The 24,652-nt window shown below is 38.5% G+C and overlaps 1 protein-coding gene and 1 long non-coding RNA gene across 4 annotated transcripts in view; one reads left to right on the top strand and one right to left on the bottom strand.

Annotated features, from left to right (window-relative positions):
- LOC309626872 overlaps window positions 1-24,652 on the bottom strand; it is a 174,034-nt gene that overhangs the window by 50,462 nt on the left and 98,920 nt on the right. The window lies entirely within an intron of this gene.
- PRTG (protogenin) overlaps window positions 1-24,652 on the top strand; it is a 135,303-nt gene that overhangs the window by 92,718 nt on the left and 17,933 nt on the right. For all 3 annotated transcript variants that reach the window (XR_014243401.1, XM_082388010.1, XM_082388009.1), the window contains 5 exons: window positions 8,869-8,964; window positions 9,997-10,183; window positions 10,867-10,994; window positions 14,128-14,298; window positions 23,184-23,366. Coding sequence is in view for 2 of the 3 variants with exons in the window: in XM_082388010.1 (XP_082244136.1) it covers window positions 8,869-8,964; window positions 9,997-10,183; window positions 10,867-10,994; window positions 14,128-14,298; window positions 23,184-23,366 (765 nt within the window). In the remaining variant the exon portion in view is untranslated. The remainder of the gene's footprint in view (window positions 1-8,868; window positions 8,965-9,996; window positions 10,184-10,866; window positions 10,995-14,127; window positions 14,299-23,183; window positions 23,367-24,652) is intronic.

Raw genomic sequence — 24,652 nt, 5'->3', positions numbered from 1 at the left:
CATTTAATCCCCATTTTATAGAAGAGGAAACTCAATGCAAATCCAGGTAGTCTGGTTCCAGGGTCTATCCTTTCACCATTACACCATCCTGCCCTTCTACATGAGAGGGAGGAGGAATTAGGAGTTATGAGATGCTTCTAATAATTATATTATTACTACTGATATTTCTATCTGTATATTATTTTTATTGGTAGGTTATTATTATTATTGATGTTATTATCATACACTGGTACTACTTTAAGCACTTTATGTGAATCAATCTATATCATCCTCCCATCACCTCAAGAGATAGATGCTTTATCATTATCGTACCCATCTTACAGGTGATCTTAACCAAGGTAAAGAAGAGAAAATAACTTCCCAAGTTACACAGTATTGACCAAGCTAGAATTGGAATCCAGGGAGTCTGGGTCTGACATCTCAGCCCTTAACCCTCGTGCTAAACCGTCTCTTAGGTTCTTAGTAGAGCTGAGTCATTGGGAAAGTTACCTTACTTCTGTTTGTCTCAGCATCCTCCTCTGTATGGGACAGGTGATGAAAACAGTACCTTACTCACAGGGTTTTTAAAGTTCATGTGAAATATTTCTGTGTATGACAAACGCTGATCCAAGGCAGCCCTTCTCCCTTTTACAGCTTTGCATTTCATGAAATCTTTAATTGGTGAAACTAAAGCAGTTGCCCCAGTTCATGCATACCTGTTTTGAATTGCTCATTCATCAGTTTCAGCTGATATCTGAATAGCTCTCGCCTTAGTAGCTAGATGAGTCATCACTCTCCTTACAGGCACACAGATGCCATCTAGTGATAGAGAAGAGAAACGCAAGTTAGTCAGGTAAAACCCTGGAAGAAGGCATGGGTTTTTTTGTTGTTTTGTGGTGTTTGGAAACACGTTGCAGTGAAAAATGGGTATATTGTACCAAAAATTTTAGTAGGTTACTTAAGATTTTGCATAAAGATACAGTTAATTCACTGTTGTTAAATCATATGCTTTTAGAATGGAATTAAGACAGGTTCTTGATCAGTTTTAATCTGTGTGCATCTTTAAAAGACCTTGGCATTACAGGGAGTCTCATTTTATTGATCTTTGTTCTTCTTGTTCTGAGTTGTCACTGAAGGTAATAAACACCTAATTGTTAAAACTGGATATAATTAACAATAAATTAGTTTGTTGTGTTCGTCTGCTTGCTGTATCTAATGCTAGTCCTCAAACTTTTCCATATTTTGTTTTTGTGAAACCATCTACTGTTCTTCCATTAGGAAAGAGATCTATTAAGTTGCTTTCCAAAGCATTTATCATCATCAGGTTGTTTCTTTGTTAGCAGATGATAGCTTATTCGATTAATATGGAAGACATGGGTGAAGGTGGATTTGACACTGAGAGGATTATACTTCATGTGACATGGTTGCCAAAACAGCAAGCATTCTTCGTGGCCATAAACACAAAACACAGCTCCTTCCATCATGTATACAACTCAGACACACACTTGAGAGCTTTTGCCTCATTCCCTATGAACCAGGGAATGTTAATGAGGATAGAGAGTAGTTAGAGCTCAGCTTCAGTGTCTGCTAATTGCAAATTTGCTGATATTCTGGATTCTAGACCTTGCTTGTGTGAGCGAACAGCCTTCCTACTCATTTGCCTTCACAAAGACGATTCCCAAACTTAAGTGCAGCGTAGTTTTGGCGGTGCCTTTTCTGTTCTCCCAGGCAACTTTACTCACATAACAAAAACAACAGTAATGTTGTGTTTACTAATTATAGGAGCTGCTGTACAAAGTCCTTAATAGGCATGGTTTCATTTAATACTGTTAAAATCCCTATAAGGGATTACATCTGTATTTTCCATATGAAAATAAATGAGGCTTAGAAAACTAAGAAACTTACCCAAGGCTACACAGTTGGTAAACAATACATACAATGTCTTCATTTCCCAGTCTGTCCCCTTTGGTAGATTGAAATTAAAAGCAAGAGTTACAGCTTTCTAATGCTTGAGTCTTCTATACAGTGCCTGACTTTTAGTAGGTACTTGATAAATGTGTATTTGATACCTGTGGACTCTTTCTTGGCCAACCAGACTTCTGGTTCTGATTCCTTATGTGAAACAAACTCAAGTAGAAGAACTGGTAGTGAGAATGAAACAGAAGGGGAAGAAGGTGAGGCAGGTCCTAGAGCCAGTGGAGAAAGGTAAAGGGTATAGCCATAGTAATGTTTCAGGAGGGAGAGCTTCATTTTTGGCCACAGGTTGACTCCCTAAAAAGAAAGACAGGTTAATTTGGCTGAGACCTCGATCACATTAACTTAAACTGACACTCCAGAGTTACGTATCAAAAGGTTTAGTCAGATGTGTGTTAAATTAATTTGGGCTTTCTTTCCTGACCCTTCATCTTTATATATTGCTAAATCTTTAAGCAAGTTTAACCAGAAACCAAATGCTACCTATCACCCTCGAGACCATTAAGAAATTAGCCCTCACAACAATCAGAGAAGAAAAAGAAATAAAAAGAATCCAAATTGGAAAAGAAGTAACACTGTCACTGTTTGCAGATGACATGATACTATACATAGAGAATCCTAAAGATGCTACCAGAAAACTACTAGAGCTAGTCAATGAATTTGGTAAAGTAGCAGGATACAAAATTAATGCACAGAAATCTCTTGCATTCCTATACACTAATGATGAAAAATCTGAAAGAGAAGTTAAGGAAACACTCCCATTTACCACTGCAACAAAAAGAAAAAAATACCTAGGAATAAATCTACCTAAGGAGACAAAAGACCTGTATGCAGAAAACTATAAGACACTGATGAAAGAAATTAAAGATGATACAAACAGATGGAGAGATACACCATGTTCTTGGATTGGAAGAATCAACATCATGAAAATGACTATACAACCCAAAGCAATCTACAGATTCATTGCAATCCCTATCAAACTACCAATGGCATTTTTCACAGAACTAGAACAAAAAATTACATGATCTGTATGGAAACACAAAAGAACCCGAATAGCCAAAGCAATCTTGAGAAAGAAAAACGGAGCTGGAGGAATCAGGCTCCCTGACTTCAGACTATACTACAAAGCTACAGTAATCAAGACAGTATGGTACTGGCACAAAAACAGAAATATAGATCAATGGAACAGGATAGAAAGCCCAAAGATAAACCCACGCACATGTGGTCACCTTATCTTTGATAAAGGAGGCAAGAATATACAATGGAGAAAAGACAGCCTCTTCAATAAATGGTGCTGGGAAAACTGTACAGCAACATGTAAAAGAATGAAATTACAACACTCCCTAACACCATATACAAAAATAAACTTAAAATGGATTAAAGACCTAACTGTAAGGCCAGACACTATAAAACTCTTAAAGGAAAACATAGGCAGAACACTCTATGACATCAATCACAGCAAGGTCCTTTTTGACCCACCTCCTAGAGAAAAGGAAATGAAAACAAAAACATATGGGACCTAATGAAACTTAAAAGCTTTTGTACAGCAAAGGAAACCATAAGCAAGATGAAAAGACAACTATCAGAATGGGAGAAAATGTTTGCAAACGAAGCAACTGACAAAGGATTAATCTCCAAAATATACAAGCAGCTCATGGAGCTCAATATCAAAAAAAGAAACAACCCAATCCAAAAATGGGCAGAACACCTAAATAGACATTTCTCCAAAGAAGATATACAGATGGCCAACAAACACATGAAGGGATACTCAACATCACTAATCATTAGAGAAATGCAAACCAAAACTACAATGAGGTATCACCTCACACTGGTCAGAATGGTCATCATCAAAAAATCTACAAACAGTAAATGCTGGAGAGGGTGTAGTGAAAAGGGAACCCTTGTGCACTGTTGGTGGGAATATAAATTGATACAGCCACTATGGAGAACAGTATGGAAGTTCCTTAAAAAACTAAAAATAGAACTACCATATGACCCAGCAATCCCACTACTGGGCATATACCCTGAGAAAACCATAATTCCAAAAGAGTCATGTACCACGATGTTCACTGCAGCACTATTTACAATAGCCAGGACATGGAAGCAACCTAAGTGTCCATCGACAGATGAATGGATAAAGAAGATGTGGCACATATATACAATGGAATATCACTTAGCCATAAAAAGAAACGAAATTGAGTTATTTGTAGTGAGGTGGATGGACCTAGAGTCTGTCCTACAGAGTGAAGTAAGTCAGAAGGAGAAAAACAAATACTGTATGCTAACACATATATATGGAATCTAAAAAAAAAAAATGGTTCTGAAGAACCTAGGGGCAGGACAGGAATAAAGACTCAGAGGTAGAGAATGGACTTGAGGACACGGGGAGGGGGAAGGGGAAGCTGGGACGAAGTGAGAGAGTAGCATGGACATATATACACTACCAAACATAAAATAGATAGCTAGTGGGAAGCAGCTGCATAGCACAGGGAGATCAGCTCGGTGCTTTGTGACCACCTAGAGAGGTGGGATAGGGAGGATGGGAGGGAGACGCAAGAGGGAGGGGATATGGGGATATATCTATATGTATAGCTGATTCACTTTGTCATACAGCAGAAACTAACACAACATTGTGAAGCAATTATACTCCAATAAAGATGTTAAAAAATAAAAATTGGCCCTGTTGAGGAGTGGTTTTTATGCTCCTTGTCTTGAGTTTTGAAGGAACTGGGACCAGCTCTCTCCCCTCTCTCTCATTCTCCTTCCCTCACGGGGTTTTGAGGAGGCTTGCACTGTCCTTTGTGGCTGCTCTTCCTGACTCTGCTGGTTTCCCCCTAAACCACATAGCCTAAGTCTGCTGAGTCTTGTGTAACCAAGCACCACATACGTGGCAGTGCTTGACCCAAGAAAGGCTGTAACAGGCCCTGGGAACCGGCTCCCTGTGGCATTTCACAGCGTTGATCCTGAGTGTCTGCTTTGTCCCTTACGCATCAGAGGGTCTTTGCAGAACTGTAGAGTTTTAAGACTTGTGCCACTTTGCTGTGGTACATTATTTGTGCATTTAACTGTACTTAACATATTGGTCCTAAACTTTATTCTTTTACTCTGTATCCTTAATTTTGTTAATTGTGCAGCTGTTCTCGGTTTCCTTTCTTAGCTGGTAACTTTTATTGCCTGGTAATGCTCATCTTAACATTATGTGAGGGCTCTGGTCCTTGGGTCCCCTCTTAAATTTACAAAAGTAGATGAAATTGAATTTCTAGCAAATTGATGAACAATAATGAGCCAGGTTTTTCTGGGGTCTCTGGATTCACAAAGCAAAATAATACAGTGACGAGATTTTGAAATTGGACTCATTTTTAAAACCTAAGAGAGAAGAGTACGTGGCAGATGCAGGTGACCCACAGCTCAGCTTGGCCCCCAACCTGGCACTTTTTTTTTTTTTTTTTTAGTGTGACGAAATGTTTATTATAAGTTCAAGCATGAATTGACACCAGAGAGTCCATACGAAAGGGAATCAATGTAACATATAGGACAGAGGACTTGTTCAGACTTCACAACTCACTAGACATCAGAATATATACATCTTTGATGAAGCCACAAGAATGTAATGTGTGTATAAAGGCTTTTATCCGTAGTGGCACTTTTTATTTTTTAAAATAGCTTCTTTATAGAGCATGAAGAGTAGATCACATGTGAACAAAGGTGAATGGATTTTTCCCTTTCCTTTACGTTATTTTTCCTACCAGTATGTCCTATAATTTTATTTTTTTTCTACTAAAATAATTTCCAATTATCCTGGTTCATGTTTTACTTTTTTTGTGTGGATAGAAAGGAATCTCGTGCACCCAGTGTACTCTATTTGCCTGCCTGATGGTTTGCCTCTTCCTGACCTCACATAAACTAGCAGGGGGAAGGAGCCCAGCATTGGAGACTGTTGCTCTGGCTACGTGGATGATTTCCAGGTGGGCGTCAGAAGAGCTGCCTCTTCTTGTGTTGGGCTTGCTGGCATCTATGCTGAGTGGGTAATGGCCAGGTGCTGGCCATGTTGAGGAACCAACTCTGTTCTCCCATCTTCTTAGGACATGTAAGCTGCTTCTGTCTGATCAACAACAACAACAAAAAGGTTAATTCTGGATTTAAAATTTAGTGTAAGCAGCTCATTTTTTGAAAGAGGAAGAAGGGAAAAACGAATCAATTTTAGGGCTAAAAATAAATAACCATTCCAGAGCAGTATTTATGAAGTATTGACTGATGGTTTGCACAGTGGAAAAAAGATTAATCTCTCCACCTCTAATGATAACCCTCATCAAAATCAGCTTTCTCCGAGAGTTTGCTGTACCTGTGTATGGTTCCCTGAGAATGTGAGTTACTGTGGGCAAATTCTGTTTCATTCTTCCTTTTCTATATCTCCTAATTCCTGGTGTAACACCTTATCACACTCAGGAGGCTTTCCTAAAAGTACTCTTCTAATTGAATAGAGACAGAATAAAGAAATATGTCTGAAGAACTTCTGCAGAGATCCAATTGAATTTCATTTATACCCATTCAGAAGGAGTATTTGAGATACGGAACTCAGGATTCAGTTGACTAATGAGTTCAGCAATAAGAGGAAAGAAAGAAGAAAACAGATTCAAATGAAGTAGCCATTGATCTGAACAGAAACCTTTTGAATCTTAGAATTTCAGTGCTGAACGTTAGAAATCATTTCAGTGATGAAATTCAAATGTGGTTATGTTTTCTGATAATTATTTTATAAATTGAAAATATTTCTATGTTAAAATTCATTATAAGGAGACATACTTGCTGTGACAAAGGCACATGTATTTGTGTAAATTTAAAGGCCCTGTACTTCGTCAGAGAAATAGCCACAAGTTCCTGGTTCCGCTTAGTGTGACATTGGACATGCTAGTTAATACCTTTTTACCACAGTTTATAAAATGGGAATAACATATATCTTACAGGGTTTTGTGATACTCAAATAAGATAATGTATCTAAAAAACATTTTCTATAGGATGGTCAAATGTTGTTAGTCTTCCCATCTTTCTATCTAGAAAATACAGAAATGTTCTAAGTTGTATAAATTTTTCTTCTTGTGTAATTTTGTCAAAACAGATAGAAATAAAATTTTTATATTTTAGGACATCCTTTTAATACATTTTAATATTAAATATTAAAATACATCAGTTTCAAAAATATTTATACAAATTCTTAAATTACATTGGAGAATTTAATAAACTTTACATCTTGTTTTTGGATATTAAATGTTTGAATTCAATCTGGAATTATTTTTATTATTCTAAGGGTTTTTTTTCACATTTGATATATCTATTAAGGATGATTGCTTTCCCTTGTGAAATTCCCTTGGATTTATTTATGTGTTTGTTTTATTATTATTTAGAGAAGTATAATACAGAAATGCATTAAAATTAGAAATAGACTTAGCATATGATCCAGCAATCCCACTTCTGAGTATATATCAAAAGGAAATGAGATCAGTACCTCAGAGAGTTATCGTGAAAACAACCTAAATGCCTGTTAACAGGTGAATGGATAAAGAAAATGGGGCATATATATACACAATGGAATGTTATTCAACTTTTAAAAAGAGGGAAATCCTGCCGTTTGCACAACATAAATGAACCTAGGGTACATTATGCCAAGTGAGATAAGCCAGAAAGACAAATACTACATGATCTCATTTATATATGGAATCTAAAATAGTTAAACTCATAGAAGCAGAAAGTAGAATGGTGGTTGCCAGGAGTGGGGGAAATGGGGAGATGGGTACAAAGTTTCAGTTATGCAAGATGAGTAAGTTCTGGAGATGTGATGTACAGCATGACTATAGTTATCAAAGCTGTATTGTATACTTGAAATTTACTAAGTGTATAGATCTTAAATGTTTTCACCACACATATACACACACACAAATGGTAACTAGTGAAGTGGTGGGTCTTTTAATTCACTTGATTGTAGTGATCATTTCACAGTGTATGCCTATATCAAACATCAAGTTATATACCTTAAAAATATACAACCTTTATTTAAGGTCACTATACTTTAATGAAGCTGGGGGGAGAAAAAAGAATACATTATTTCTGAATAGTTTTATTTTTGCCCTAAGCAAGTATTACTTTATAGTTAAATGTTATCATAAGCACTTACATTTAAACGTATTTATATCATTAAACTTCTTGAATATCTTCTAAAGTATATTATTTAAAATTGTAACCACTTAATTCCTCAAAAACCTGAAAAAAATTTTTGTTTTATATGTATGGGATGGACTGCAGTTTCTGTATTGTGTTAGTTAATGAACACCAGTAGAGGGAGCTCCAACTCATCTTTCTTGATAAATTTAGCTCTCAACTGAAAATGTAGGTTTGTGGAAAAGGGCACGCAGTGAAATAAACTTAAATAATACGGGGTTATAAACATTTTCAAAGGTACTAAAGAATGACAACTGTAATTCTTCTTACTTCTTAGGGGGAAAACAATCTCAGTTTGAGTTCCATGCTTTTAAGTTAACTACCCTCAAATAACTAAACAGAAAACTTCTTTGTAGCGTAACCACTTGTAAGGAATCCATCAGGCAGCCCGAGGCTTTTAAAATCAAGAATCTATGTCTGGTCAGTTGAGGAAGAGGAGGAAGAACAGTGGTGGTAATGTTATTGTTTGAAATAAGGTTAAATAAAATAAAATTTTATTAATTGGTAGATAGTCACAATAGCAATGTCATAATAAGGCGAACTGCTGAGTCACTGTGTAGAACAAGGAGAGAGAAAATTGTCATTTTACTTAGAGCTCTTATGCATTCAGAAGGTTTTTGAACCAAAATCTAGAAAGGCTGTAGAACCTTTGTTCCTATCTAGAGGGCTGGGCCTAGTTATTACCTGTTTGTTTCTTTATAGACCCGAGAAGAAAATACCATGTGAGATTGCTGGCTTACAACAACATAGAAGATGGCTACCAGGCAGATCAAACAGTCAGTACTCCGGGATGCGTGTGTAAGTAAGAGTTACAGTAGCTTGTTTCACAGTGTAAGACTCATACTCTTTTTTTCCCTTCTTCCTTCTTTAAATTTAAGTCTCATTACTACTTGGATACCTTGGTGGTTTTATTACTTTCATATTCTCCAGGATACCTAACATAGTATCTTGAACAAGTACATACTCAGTAAATATTTAAGTGAGATGTATTTTATTATAAGAACCTATTTTAGTTTTGCAAGGAAGAGACCATTAGAAATTTAACTGTGGGGACTCCCCTGGTGGTGCAGTGGTTAAGAATCCGCCTGCCAGTGCAGGGGACACGGGTTCGAGCCCTGGTCTGGGAAGATCCCACATGCCGTGGAGCAACTAAGCCCGTGCACCACAACTACTGAGCCTGCGCTCTAGAGCCCACGAGCCACGGCTACTCAGCCTGCGTGCCGCACCTACTGAAGCCCACGCGCCTAGAGCCCATGCTCTGCAACAAGAAAAGCCACCACAATGAGAAGCCCATGCACCGCAACGAAGAGTAGCCCCTGCTCGCCACAACTAGAGAAAGCCCATGTGCAGCAATGAAGACCCAACGCAGCAAAAATAAATTAATTAATTAAATTAAATTTAAAAAAAAAGAAAGTTAACTGGGAAAATAACCCTGAATACCTACAGATACTAAGTTTTCTTTTATCTCCTTTAACCTTGAGGCTAATTATTTCTTTCCAGTTGCTATTCAGTTTTATTGCTACTGAGAGCTGTTTGGTTTTATTGCTACTAAAGAGGATGTCAGTCTAGTTTTAAGTCTACTGCTGGCGTTCTGAATGTCTTCGGCTGGTAGCTTGACTTCTCTGTGCTTCTGTCTTACATTCTAAGTATTGATAATATTTGATTCCTTATCTAACTTACGGAAAAGTCGCTCAGGTTTGAATGATACATCTCTAGACCACTCTGAACCTCTGGTGGAAGAAAGACCTGAAGGGTGGGGTGTTATGATTTTACCACTTTCTACATTAAATGTTACGCCGTGTGGTAAGTTAACATTGTCTTTTTCAATAGCTGTTCGTGATCGCATGGTTCCTCCCCCGCCACCACCCCACCATCTCTATGCGAAGGCAAACACCTCATCTGCCATCTTCCTGCACTGGAGAAGACCTGCGTTCACCACTGCACAAATAATTAACTACACCATCCGCTGCAACCCTGTTGGCCTGCAGAATGCTTCTTTGGTTTTATACCTTCAAACGTATGTAGCTTCTATTAATGGTGGTTTTCTTTGCTCTCCTCCCCACTCACACTTCCTTCTTTACTATCTTGGGCCAACTTGAGCTTCAGCTGTAAGCATTTGTCTCAGAACTTATCTTACTTATGTCAAGGCGGGGGATTTTGCATCCTTACCATATTCAGCTCTGAAAACCGCATTTATTTTGAAATTTAATTTTCATAAATGATTCTTTGTTGTTGTTTCCCCAGCCTCATGCAACAAGATTAGACGAGAAACTATCAATATGATGACTTTCAAGTAGCTAAACTTAGCATATTTAAAGAAGGAAACAAGTCAATTTTCATGCTGGCATCAAAAAATAAAGCTAGTTATTCTGTTTGCTAGGTTATAGTTAGAAAGATGCCCATCATTATACTTTAAAAGAGTGATTTGACTTATAGTATTTCAGAAGAAATCCCTTTGATTTGGGACATTTCTATATTGTTAATTTCCTAGTTTCCTCTCAGGCAGTTTTTTGGCTTATTTCTATAATACCCAATGTAGCATTTTAATAATCAAATTAGAGTGCTTTTTAATCTAAAAAATTTTTTTAAAGAAAATGAGGAGGTAATAAATAATAACAGTAACCTGTATTGATTGGAAATACTGACAATCTTTTAGAAACAATGTGCTACCAGCATTAACTACTTTATTACTCATTATAGATCAGAAACTCACATGTTGGTTCAAGGTCTAGAACCAAACACCAAATATGAATTTGCTGTTCGACTGCATGTGGATCAACTTTCCAGCCCCTGGAGCCCCGTTGTCTACCACTCTACACTTCCAGAAGGTAAAGAAAGCAGCTCCCCTGTGGGTTTTATCTACATATTATACACACACACACACACACACACACACACACACACACACACACACACACGTACGTCACTTTGAAGAAGATACTACCCTGCTTGCCACCTACCAGTCTACGTGTATGTATTTATTTTGTTTCTTAACTTTTGAAGTTTCTTTTCCTTTATTACAGTAAAAATATTTTTCCCCTCAATGTATTGCACAAGCAAGTGGGCTTAAATTTAGGGTCTCTTTAGGGGGTGCTACATTTTCTAAGAACAGGTGTGCTGTGCAAGGCTGCACCCAAGTAATTTAAAATGGAAGAAAGTGAGTAACATATTTAATGATGTTAGGAGCCCACATTAGAATCTAACGTGAGTGGTAGCCTGATGCTGTGCATAGTGCAGTATAGATGATACCTGATTGAGCACCAATTCTGTAGCTTACCAACGGCAGTTGCTAAAGTATTTCATGTCTCTAAATCTGTATTTCCTTTTTTTAAAAATTAATTTTTATTGGAGTATAGTTGCTTTACAATGTTGTGTTAGTTTCTGCTGTACAGCAAAGTGAATCAGCTGTATGTATACATATGTCCCCTCTTTTTTGGATTTCCTTCCCATTTAGGTCACCACAGAGCACTGAGTAGAGTTCCCTGTATATAGACAGTATATAGCTGTATATATACAGCTATATACAGTAGGTTCTCATTAGTTATCTACTTTATACATAGTATCAATAGTGTATATATGTCAGTCCCCATCTCCTAATTCATCCAACCCCCCCCCACCCCTGGTATCCATACATTTGTTCTCTACATCTGTGTCTCTATTTCTGCTTTGCAAATAAGTTCATCTGTATCATTTTTTTAGATTCCATATATAAGCGATATTATGCGATATTTGTTTTTCTCTTTCTGACTTACTTCACTCTGTATAACAGTCTCTAGGTCCATCCACGTCTTTGCAAATGGCACAATTTCATTCCTTTTAATAGCTGAGTAATATTCCATTGTGTATATATACCACATCTTCTTTATCCATTCCTCTGTTGATGGACATTTAGGTTGCTTCCATGTCCTGGCTATTGTAAACAATGCTGCAGTGAACATTGTGGTGCATGTATCTTTTTGAGTTATGGTTTTCTCCAGGTACATGCCCAGGAGTGGGATTGCTGGGTCATATGGTAGTTCTATTTTTAGCTTTTTAAGGAACCTCCATACTGTTCTCCATAGTGGCTGTATCAATTTATATTCCCACCAACAGTATAAGAGGGTTCCCTTTTCTCCACACCCTCTCCAGCATTTATTGTTTGTAGATTTTTTGATGATGGCCATTCTGACCAGTGTGAGGTGATACCTCATTGTAGTTTTGACTTGCACTTCTCTAATAATTAGCAATGTTGAGCATCTTTTTATGTGCCTCTTGGCCATCCATATGTCTTCTTTGGAGGAATGTGTATTTAGTTCTTCTGCCCATTTTTTGATTGGGTTGTGTTTTTTTTGTTGTTTTTGTTTTTTTGATATTGAGCTGCATGAGCTGTTTGTATACTTTGGATATTAATCCCTTGTCAGTTACCTTGTTTGCAAATATCTTCTCCCATTCTGAGGGTTGTCTTTTCGTCTTGTTTATAGTTTCCTTTGCTGTGCAAAAGCTTTTAAGTTTAATTAGGTCCCATTTGTTTATTTTTGTTTTTATTTTCATTATTCTAGGAGATGGATCAAAAAAGATCTTGCTGCAATTTATGTCAAAGAGTGTTCTGCCTATGTTTTCCTCTAAGAGTTTTATAGTGTCCGGCCTTACATTTAGGTCTTTAATCCATTTTGAGTTTATTTTTGTGTTTAGGTGTTAGGGAGTGTTCTAATTTCATTCTTTTATATGTAGCTGTCCAGTTTTCCCAGCTCCACTTATTGAAGAGACTGTCTTTTCTCCATTTTATATTCTTGCCTCCTTTGTCATAGATTAGGTGACTGTAGGTGTGTGGGTTTATCTCTGGGCTTTCTATCTTGTTCCATTGATTTATATTTCCATTTTTGTGCCAGTACCATACTGTCTTGATTACTGTAGCTTTGTAGTATAGTCTGAAGTCAGGGAGCCTGATTCCTCCAGCTCCATTTTTCTTTCTCAAGATCGCTTTGGCTCTTTGGGGTCTTTTGTGTTTCCATACAAATTGTAAAATTTTTTGTTCTAATTCTGTGAAATATGCCATTGGTAATTTGATAGGGATTGCATTGAATCTGTAGATTGCTTTGGGTAGTATAGTCATTTTCACAATATTAATTCTTCCAATCCAAGAACATGGTATATCTCTCCATGCATTTCCTTTTCTCTAGAATGATGGTGAAGGTGTAGATGGTCTGTAAAGACCGTTGCAGCTCTAATTTAATGATGCTGAGAGAAAACAAAGGATATTTATTTAAGTGAGCATTGGGCTGTTTTGCTATGGTTTTGGCAATATTCCATATGTGAGGTAGTGCCCAAAACCAGCTCTTCACACCTTTAGCTCATATTGAACATGAGCTCCACTGAAATCCCAAGACTTCACTACCTTTCATAAATATAAGGTATTAGTCTAAGATAGATATAAGGTAAAAGTGGATAAGATATGAGGTAAAGTCTGTTATATAAATTCATTGATTCACAACGATTTGGAGAGTAACTGAATGTTTCAGTCTCAGAAGTATTTCTTGAGTGGCTTCCTAGATCAGATTAAATATACATTCTATGCATTTTAGTAAGAAATGTAGTTTAGCTTCAGTACCTAATAGAGTGAGTAATGCACAGGTGCCCTGGTGGAACTGTAAACCTTTCTAGTTGTCCATGTGGCAAAACAATATAAAGAGCCCTAGAAATGCTGACAACCTTTGACTTAGTAGTTCCTCATCTAGGAATCTACCACCTCCTTTATATATTTTTTAATGTTTTAAACATTATAAAAATGAAATGAGTTTTCAGATAAAGAAGAGAAAAATCGTATTTTGATATTGTCACTAATGAGCTGTAAAAGCTGTGATTTTGAGATGTTTTTATAGTAGTTTCTAGTTTTTTAAACTCTTATCTGTGCCTCTCCAGGTATTTGAGTACTTAATGACCATTTTCTCCTAATAATACAGTATTTTCTACATGTGTGCACAGCACCAGCAGGCCCACCAGTTGGAGTGAAAGTGACATTGATAGAGGATGACACTGCCCTGGTTTCTTGGAAACCTCCTGATGGCCCAGAGACGGTTGTGACGCGCTACACTATCTTGTATGCATCCAGGAAGGCCTGGATTGCAGGAGAGTGGCAGGTCCTACACCGAGAAGGTATATATGATCATAATTTACCAAAGGGCATGAAAAGTAAGGTTATTAATGATAAGGAAACAAAGGGAAAGAGGGATCTAGAGTTTGTTTTGAATTTATGTTTATGAAGTAACAAATGATTAAGGATTTTAGTTTTGTTCAAAGGACGTTGGGAAGCCATCAACATACTTTAAGCATGAGCCTGATTTCATACTTCAGAAAAATCACTCTGAGTATTGTGAATAGAAGAGGTTTGGTAGAGGAGGAGTAGGGGTAAGAGTAATGCAAGGAGACTAGGAAGTGATTGTTGCGGTCCAGGAAAGAGAATGATAAGCCTGGGTTAGGGTGGCAAGGAGTGAGACGGAAAGAAGAGGGTGGTTGAAAGACAGACAGTAAGGAGGTAAAATTAACAGGACTTGGTCACTAAGGGAGGGAGAGAGAAGGTAAGGAAGTGAGAATTGTTATAGATAATTACTAGATTTCCAGTGGTTGTGTGTCTTGCACTGGAGTAGCAAACACTGGAGGAAGACCTGGTTTCATGGAGAAGACTTTTGTACAGCTACTAAAATGGTCCACATGCAAATAAATTGACCCATATGAATATTAGGGTCCACTTAAGTACAGGGAAAAGCTGATTAGGGCTTAGGAACACTGAATTTAAATTGTTTAATACCAATTTTATTTTGGCTGAGAAAAACTGTATTCTAGAATTTAACATTCTTACTTCATGCTGTTATAATATGCCCTTTTTAAATTTTGGAAGCTTTCATTTGGACAGGTCTCATATGCCAATGTTTGGATGGACCATCACATAAATAGTATAATTTCATGATTTTGATACTTCTTTTAACTTTTTATTGAATTATAGTTGATTTTGATACTTTTTAAATTCAGACATGCATGCTAAGAACTGTTTTCCAGGCAATTAAAAGCTTAAGAAGGATTTTGAGAAGGAAATTTGTTTTCCATCTACATATTCTAAATACTTTACAGTGCCAGGCACTTCCACATACATTTTAACTTTTAAGGGGAATATTTACCCAGTTAAGAGAATACACTCTAAGGTCACTTAATGTGGATGTAGTCAATATAACACTTTTGTAATTGTAAAATAAACAAATGGTAACAGAAGCTGGAGTTTTGATAGTTGCATATTCCTATTTTTCATTAAGCAGGTGCCCCACTAAGTAATGCTTTCCTAGTCACTGAACAGCCTGGAAAGTAATAATAAGTACCTGCCAGCAATACAATTTTGTGTTTTATCCATTATCTATTGCTACCTAACAAACCACTCTAAAACTCAGCCATTTTATTTTCTCACATTCTCTGAGTCAGCAGTTTGGACTTGGATCAGCTGGGCAGTTCTTCTTTTGGTGTCTCCTGAGGTCACTCATGAGGCTCTAATCATCTCAGGGTTTCAACAGGGTGTGGGTAGCATAAAAACAGTGAGAGAATTCCAAAATCCGGGAGAGAGGGAAGAAGCCCCACATACAAAGCTTTGCAGACCTCTGCCTGATTCACATTTGCTAACATCCCACTGGCAAAACGAATCATGTAGGCAAGCCCAGACTTAGTGTGGGAAGGGACTGCCCACAGGTATGGAGAGATGGAAGCATAATTTATGCAGGGCTATTCATCTTACAGTCTGCCACAATATTCTTAAAATATATAATTCAGTTTTCATTAATTCCAAAATGATTTATTGACACATTTGACCAAGTGACTAACCTGATTTAATGAGTGTTATATAAGTACTAATAAAAGCATTTTGATCTCAGGAGCACATACTTCCTTTGGCTCTTCATTTGTACCTGCCTAAAAAGAAACAGTATTTAGTTTTGGTTCTTTTTAATGCATTCATTTGTCAGTTTCAGACAAGGCCCAGAAAACAACATTTTTGCCTCATTGATGGCCCAATAGCGAAATGAAATGTAATTAGAGGTTTTTACTTCTGTACAAGCCTTCCTAACTATATAATAAAGCATAGGGGGAAAAATTCTATTTTTGCCATTATGCTGCTTGTGTAAGTTTAAGAAACATCAATGAAGAGCTTTTGTCTTTTGTTAAATGTAGGGAACCTTTTTCATAGCTAATGCTAGTAATTCATAGAGAACAAAATAAACAATATGAGTAAAAAGCAATTGAGTTTACTTTTTTCAGAGAGAAAAATATAAAGAGTTTGAGGGGGCTTCCCTGGTGGTGCAGTGGTTAGGAGTCCGCCTGCCAATGCAGGGGATGCGGGTTCGAGCCCCGGTCCAGGAGGATCCCACGTGCTGCGGAGCAGCTAAGCCCATGCGCCACAGCTGCTGAAACCTGCGTGCCTGGGGCCTATGCTCTGCAACAGGAGAGGCCATCTATGAGAGGCCCGCGCACTGCCGCGGGGAGTGGCCCCCACTTGCTGCAGCTGGAGAAGGCCCGCATGCAGCAACAAAGATCCATGGCAGCCAAATAATTAATTAATTAATTAATTAATTTTTTTAAAAAAGAGTTTGAGTTACTCACTTATAAACAAAAAGCAAAGAACACAACATGGCATTTAAAGAAAAAAAGAAAGTAGTCTATAGTATCTAATTTTGGCAACTTTTGGAAAAGATAATGGTGTAGAAAAATTCGGGGAAAAAAGAGAAAGAATATCAGTATCTCATATATATCTATTAATCTGCTATACGTATTATGTTTATACACATTTATGTGTATAATTAATTCACATATTTATTGCCAAGTGGAACAAGATTTTTTTCATTAGTCAAAACATTTTAAAAATGTTCCTGGTGACCATATATTTGTGGCTAAAATGAGACATTGTAAAATGGGTTAGCAGAAATGCAGTATGAAATTATGCTTGTGTGTAATTTAAAGTGGGTCAGAAATTACAGCCTTTACCTTCCTGATATTGCTGTAAATCAGCACAAAGTACTCAATTACTTTAAAACCTACAAGGCACTGTAGGAAATCATGCTCTACTACAGCAGTTTCTGGACTCTGTTCCTTACAGCATTAGTTTCCCAAGATCATAAAGGCGCCCTGCTTCAAAAAAAAAAAGTTCCATAACTAAAAAAGTTTGAGAAACATCATATACCGTTTCCTCCTATTAGAGATTGACATCGGAAATTAACGTCCTTCAGTAAAGGAATCCATTTAACTTAATATTTACCAAATAACTTGGACTACTAATGGTAAGAACATATTGATTTATTAAATATTGAGGGATTACTATGTGCCAGGCTCTTTTCTAGGCATTGGCAATACCACAGTGAACAACAGAATGTCCCTTTCTCATTGGCACTTACATCTCAGGTAACAAACAAATATATAAATATTCAGGTAGTGTCATGAGTGCTAAGAAGAAAGCTACAATAGGGGAAAGAATAAAGTGATGGAGGTAGTGGGGTAAGTTCTTTTGAAAGAAATGACATCTGAGCAGAGCCATATGGATATCTGGGGTAAGTGCAAAGGCCATGAGACAGACGTTGTGCTTGGCATTTTAGAGGAACAACAAGACGGCCAGGGAGGCTAGAGTGAGGGGAAGTGGGAAATGAGGTGGGGAGGTAGCCAAGGGAAGATCAGGTAGGCCAGACTTCCTGGACCACAGATTTTTTTCTAAGAGGGATGGAAGACATTGATCTGATTTACATTTTGAAAGGATTACTTTGGCAACCGCCTAACAGCCTACCTGAAAAATTGACTATAAGGAGGTAAGAGTAGAAATTGGGAAACCATTTACTTTTCAAGTTTTTCTTTTTATTAAAGTATATTTTATTTTATTATTTATTTATTTATTTTTGGCCACGCCATGGGGCATGTGGGATCTTAGTTCCCCGACCAGGGATCGAACCCATGCCCCTCACATTGAGAGCGTGGAGTCTTAACCACTGGACCGCCAGGGAAGTCCCTGGGAAACCATTTAATTTGCAGGTGTCTGTGTGAGAGCCAATGGCAGTTTGGCCAGAGATAATAACAAGGAAGGTAATAAGAAGCTATGAGAACATAATTTGAAGGAATAGTCTACTCGATTTGCCACAGATTGATGTGGGGTATAAGAAAAAAAATAAGCAAAATTGGTGGGGGAAATCAAAAGTTTGGTTTTGAACATGTTACGTTTGAGATGCCTCTTGGATGTCCAAGTAGAGAGGTTGAATAAGCGGTGGGAGGGTTAAGTTCACGGGAGAGGTATGGACTGGTGGTATAACTTAGAAGTCATCAGTATGGAGATGAAGCTAAGACTGTGGAATTGAAAAAAAAAAATCACATAGTGTGGACAGAAGAGAGCAAGGTATGAGACTGCATACTGGGACTTTTCTCCAACCGTAAAATCTTACGCTTTGCTGTTTTAAAATAAATTTATTTATTTTATTTTATTTATTTTTGGCTGCGTTGGGTCTTCGTTGCTGCACACGGGCTTTCTCTAGTTGTGACGAGCGGGGGCAACTCTTGTTGCAGAGCATGGGCTCTAGGCACGCAGGCTTCAGTAGTTGTGGCACATGGGCTCAGTAGTTGTGGCCCACAGGCTCTAGAGCACAGGCTCAGTAGTTGTGGCTCACTGGCTTAGTTGCTCCACAGCATGTGGGATCTTCCCGGACCAGGGCTTGAGCCCGTGTCCCCTGCATTGACGGGCGGATTCTTTTTTTTTTTTTTTTTTTAAAGATTGATTGATTAATTGATTGATTGATTGCTATGTTGGGTCTTCGTTTCTGTGCTAGGGCTTTCTCTCGTTGCAGCAAGTGGGGGCCACTCTTCATCGTGGTGCACGGGCCTCTCACTATCGTGGCCTCTCTCGTTGCAGAGCACAGGCTCCAGACATGCAGGCTCAGTAGTTGTGGCTCACGGGCCCAGTTGCTCTGCAGCATGTGGGATCTTCCCAGACCAGGGCTCGAACCCGTGTCCCCTGCATTGACAGGCAGATTCTCAACCACTGCGCCACCAGGGAAGCCCCGACGGGCGGATTCTTAACCACTGCGCCACCTGGGAAGCCCCCAGAGTCTAATATATTCTGAGAGGTTTTTTGTTTGTTTTTGTTTTTTGTTTTTAGCATGAAACAGTGTTTTATTGTATAGGTTAAAAGCATTTGTAAGATTTGATAAATCTTTATTGAGTAGTTTATAAGTCAGGGTGCTCCAGAGAAAGAGAACCAATAGGATTTGCATGTGTGTGTGTGTATGTATGTACAGATAGGTAGGTAGGTAGGTAGGTAGGTAGGTAGATAGATAAATAGATAGATAGATAGATAGATAGATAGATAGATAGATAGATAGATAGATAGATAGATAGATAGATAGAGATAGAGAGAGAGATAGAGAAAGAGAGAGAGAGAGAGATTGAGATTGAAGGAACCGGGGCTGCTAAATCTGAAATTTGCAGAGCTGGTCAGCAGGCTAGAAATTCTGACAGGAGTTGATGTTGAAGTCTTGAGTCTGGAGGCAGAATTCTTTCCTCTTCAGGGGTACTCAGTCTTTTTTCTTAAGGCCTTAAACTGATTTGATGAGGCCCACCCGTATTATGGAGGGTAATTTGCTTTACTCAAAGTCTACTGGTTTAAATATTAATTTCATCTTAAAAAAGAAAACTTCACAGCCATATCTAGACTGGTGTTTGAGCTAGCAACTGGACACTATAGCCTAGCCACGTTGATATATAAAACTAACCAGCATAAGTACCCATTAGGCACTTAAGCATTGCTCTGGACACTGGGGACACAGCAGTGAACTAAAGAGAGGAGGTCCCTGAGCCCCATGAAGCTTGTGTTCTTATAAAAGTCTGAATGTCATTTCCAGAATGAGTTGGGGGTGGGAGGGGCAGGCAGCGGAGGAGCTGGGGAGGTTGGGGTCTGGGAAGCCGGAGAAGAGACACGTGATAGCGTGAAGGTATGGGGTGATGATGTTAAGACTGGAGTGACAGCAGTGTGCCTGGAGTGGAAGGCGCTAATTGGAGGTGGAATGAATAGTAATTAGTATTTGGGGATGGGCACCAGCTCTTCATTTTACAGAGAAGAAAACTCAGGTCTGGAGAGGTGATATAACAAGTTCAAGAGCTTGTGACATATGGTGACATTTTTTTTTTTTCTATAAATGTATTTATTTATTTTTGGCTGCGTTGGGTCTTCGTTGCAGTGCGTGGGCTTCTCATTGTGGTGGCTTCTCTTGATGCGGAGCATGGGCTCTAGGCGCGTGGGCTTCAGTAGTTGTGGCACGTGGGCTCTAGAGCACAGGCTCAGTAGTTGTGGCGCACGGGCTTAGTTGCTCCGTGGCATGTGGGATCTTCCCAGTCCAAGGCTTGAACCCATGTCCCCTGCATTGGCAGGCGGATTCTTAACCACTGCGCCACCAGGGAAGCCCTGCTTTTATACTCTAAATGAACATTCCTTTGGTAACAAATGGCTCATATTTTAGTATAAGTTCAGTTGGTATTTACTGAGAATTATCTTGTGCAAAGCATTATGCTAGCCACCTTCAGCTGTTCACATGTGAAAAAAAATTTCTGTCCTCCAGAAAGGGAAGAGGGGAGATCAGAGGTGAGGAGGAAAACCTACTTTCATTGAGTGTATACACTTGTGTCAGACACTTGTCCATGGTAGTTCATTTAATCCTTATAATAATTATATGAGGTGGGAATTATTGCCCCCACGAGGAAAGTGAAGTTCAGTGACGTGCCCCAAGTTGCAAATTACTTAATTGGTAACATGCCAGGACTTGATCAACATTGATCCAACACCAAGCCTGTTACACTGTCCAGCGTGTGAAACTCCTAGTCTAGCTAAAAGTTCAGACGCTGTAAAAGGCTGTAGACTGAAATAATCACACCAGCTGGAATTTAGACCGTTTGCTGAGAGAATATAGGGGCAGTCAGATCACTTTAATATTTGGGAACTGGTTTAACTGTGCTCATATGGGAACCAGAATGTTACAGTTTCCTTTTTTTTGTCTGAAGGAAGACTTTCTGTGGGAGAAAGGGGAGTGTGCATACGCACATATACACACAAAGCTCAACCATTTGTAATGTTTAAAGTAAGCGAAAGAATTTTAATTTCAGGTAGTGATTGGTTTTGCCAAACACTTTCTAAAATTAAATGTAAAGTATTCTATGGTAAAACGGAGACTCAGTTTATTTATATGTTGGTAAAGAAATTGAATTGTTCTTCCTTCTAGCTAATGGTAATATGTCACAGTACATTGTTGCTTTTTAATTCACCTGCCTAAGAGCAAGTGGCAGTGGAAAGACTTCCTGATTCTAAATAGGGGTCAGTGTGTTTATTCAACGATTGTGTATTGAAGTAGCTCAGGCTCTTTCTAGGCCAGGTTGAAACCGGAGCACATGAAAGCAAACCGCCTTCAGCTCCTCGCACTGCCCCTGGGTTCGGCTCCCTCCCACCATGTGACCTGCAGAGGTAGCCTCTGAGTCATGGCCTCAGCTCTAAGATCACCCTGCCTTTCCCTTGCATAATGAAATATATTGTAGCAAGTGCACTAGAGTAGCCAGCTCTGAGCTGGTGGTGACAGCTATCAGCTGTTGTAAGCTCTCTAAAACTATTTATTGTAAGGGTGCCCTGCATCAGGAAAAAATGAGAAGAAATTACCCCAGGGAAGCTAGGTTTCCCTGTGAATATCCACCCACAAATGCAGTGCAAGAACAACTTCCTGGTTGAATTTCTTTTATACCTGCTTTCATAACATTAGGACTAATTCCTGGGGTGGGATTCCCTTTGTAAGAAAAATACTTCAGTGCCGTGGCAGGACAAGAGCAGAAAGACGCCTCAAGAAATAGCAGTGCCCTATGAAGACATTAAATATTATTATAATATTATAATAAATATAAAAATATTTTTAAAAAAAAGAAATAGCAGTGCCCAAATAGGAGTCCTTCTTGGCAGTCGTGCCATCAGAGAAGATACTTTTCAATACCAAATATATATAAATTCAAATGATTACTTTTGGAGAGAAGTAGATGCTAGCCAGGTTGCTGGTGATAATTTTGATAGTCTGGGGTCTCAGCCTTCAACACCCTGAGGTTCCTACATAACTTTGGCATCTTCTTGCCTGTTTATATTCAGGAAATCTTAGATAATGATTAGGAGGGTGAAAAATATATTCATACTTCCAAAAATAATTGTTGTTTCTAATTTAAGAAATAAGAGCAAAATCATCTATCACAATTACTGTAAGTGGTTTAAACATTTCTAAAAGAAAAAAAAAAAAAAAAGATACTCATTGGAGTTCCGTGGCAGTCCAGTGCTTAGGACTCAGCGCTTTCACTGCAGTGGTCATGGGTTCAGTCCCTGGTCAGGGAACTAAGATCCCGCAAGCGGTGAGGCGTGGCCAAAAAAAAAAAGAGTCTCACATTGGATTTTTTAAATCTACTTGTAATTGTTGAATCTGAGTTCATTGTGTTATTTTGTCTTTACCTATGTTTGAAATATTCCATAATAAAATGTTTTTAATGCTATTTGTATCCATACCTATGTAAAGAGTAAAAAATTGCATATATGTTTATATATATTTTTTGGTTAAAAAAAGTGTGTATTTATATATATATGTATATACATACATGTATCCAAACAAAAATGCATGTTGATTTTACGAGCTACTCTTAAAACAAAATTACAGAGAAGGATTATATAGGGGCAGTGTGCATGGCACAATGTTAAATGAAAACTCTAGGATATAAAAATGCATGTAGTAAATATGTACTCACACATGTACAGTACACACATACACGTACACACATACAAATACACAAAAATGTTAACAATGGGAGATTGTCATTTTATTTATATTTATCTTTATTTTACAGATGTTTTAAAATGTGTTATTTTTATAATCAGAAAAATATTTTAAAAATAAAGGACCATGGTTGTGTGATTAAAAGAATAAATAAAAGATAGTTTACTTAATTTGTAATTGATATATTTATAGGGGCAATAACCATGGCTTTGCTAGAAAACCTTGTGGCAGGAAATATATACATTGTCAAGATATCTGCATCCAATGAGGTAGGAGAAGGACCCTTTTCAAATTCTGTGGAGCTGGCCGTACTTCCAAAGGAAACTCCTGAGTCAAATCAGAGGCCCAGGCGTTTAGATTCTGCTGATGTCAAAGGTCTGTATACTGCCATAATCATTGATTTTCCTTAAGAAGAGAAAACACACATATGTTTTTCCAGCTCCCCTCTGCTTTATTTCTGCTCCTACCATGACCGTATCCCTAAACCCGTCCTCGGCTCCTTGAATTCTCGCTGGCGAGGTTCTGGTGCTGTGGGGCTGCAGGACGCTCTCTGCACTCCCAGGAGAACACACTGACCTCAGAACTAACCGCGGTGTTCAGACCGCTGTGTCCCAGTTACTTCTCCTCCCGGCTGTGCATCCACCAGGACAGACGAGCCACACCACCCCTGAGCTGATGGGAGCGGGCGTCTGGGGGTCTGTGGAAATAAATGGCAGTGATGGTTGTGGTGTTCAAGCTAAGAAGAGCATGGTTTTCATTAAGAGTTTTCCCCACCAAACACAACAAACAAACAAAAACAAAAAACTCATCCTCTCCGGAGTGAAAGTTATTTCTCTCCAGAAAGCAATTGGAAAAAAATACCTTTAAAGAGCCATTCTCACTCCACTCAGGGTATCGTCCTGCTGTTGTGAAGGACGCCGGGGCCCCCTGTGACCCAGGACTGGACACCTCCTTTTCCCCCTCTCTGGGGGAGGGGGCCTGGGTGGCGATGCAGGGTGTGGCAGGGACAGCTTCAGATCGAGGAGATGCCAGCTGAATTCAGGGCGGGATTAAAGGCTCTTAGTTCCTCAGAGGATAGTCATTCAGTATTGTGTGCACTTTGGGTATGGACACTGGGAAGGAGAGAGAGAAGCAAAGAGAAGGGCAGGGCAGTCGGATTTAAGCACAGGAAGGAGGTAGCCACAGTAGCTGCCATATCATCAGGGGAAGCGGAGAGCAAGGCTCATATCCGCTTCTCAGATACCTTGCTAGTCAGAGTGCCTAGAGACCAGCAGCGTAAATGGCACCTGGGAGCTTGTCAGACATGCAGAGTTGTGCGTGGGCTCTACCCCAGACCTCGTGAATCAGCATCTGCATTTTAACATATCCCCTAGTGACTCTTATGCACATTAAAGTTTGAGAAGCACTGCTGTGTAAATGAAAATACATAAATGGAAAACTAATCTTCAATATACAGATCTGCTTTTAAGGTAATATGACATGAAAGCTACCCTTTGGCCTATCAGTGAACATCTATGCCTTGTGCCTTTTAGCATTATAAATTATGAACTGATGTTCATGTTTGATATAATATAATACCTGGAACTCATTTAGAATCTTCAATATGAGAAGATAAGCCAATTTTAAGGTTACTGATAAAAGAGTAATACGTCTTTTTTGCT

Source organism: Balaenoptera borealis, assembly GCF_965194805.1.
Source record: "Balaenoptera borealis genome assembly, chromosome: 3".
NCBI classification, from domain to species: domain Eukaryota; kingdom Metazoa; phylum Chordata; class Mammalia; order Artiodactyla; family Balaenopteridae; genus Balaenoptera; species Balaenoptera borealis.
This window is presented reverse-complemented; position numbering and strand designations above follow the sequence as displayed.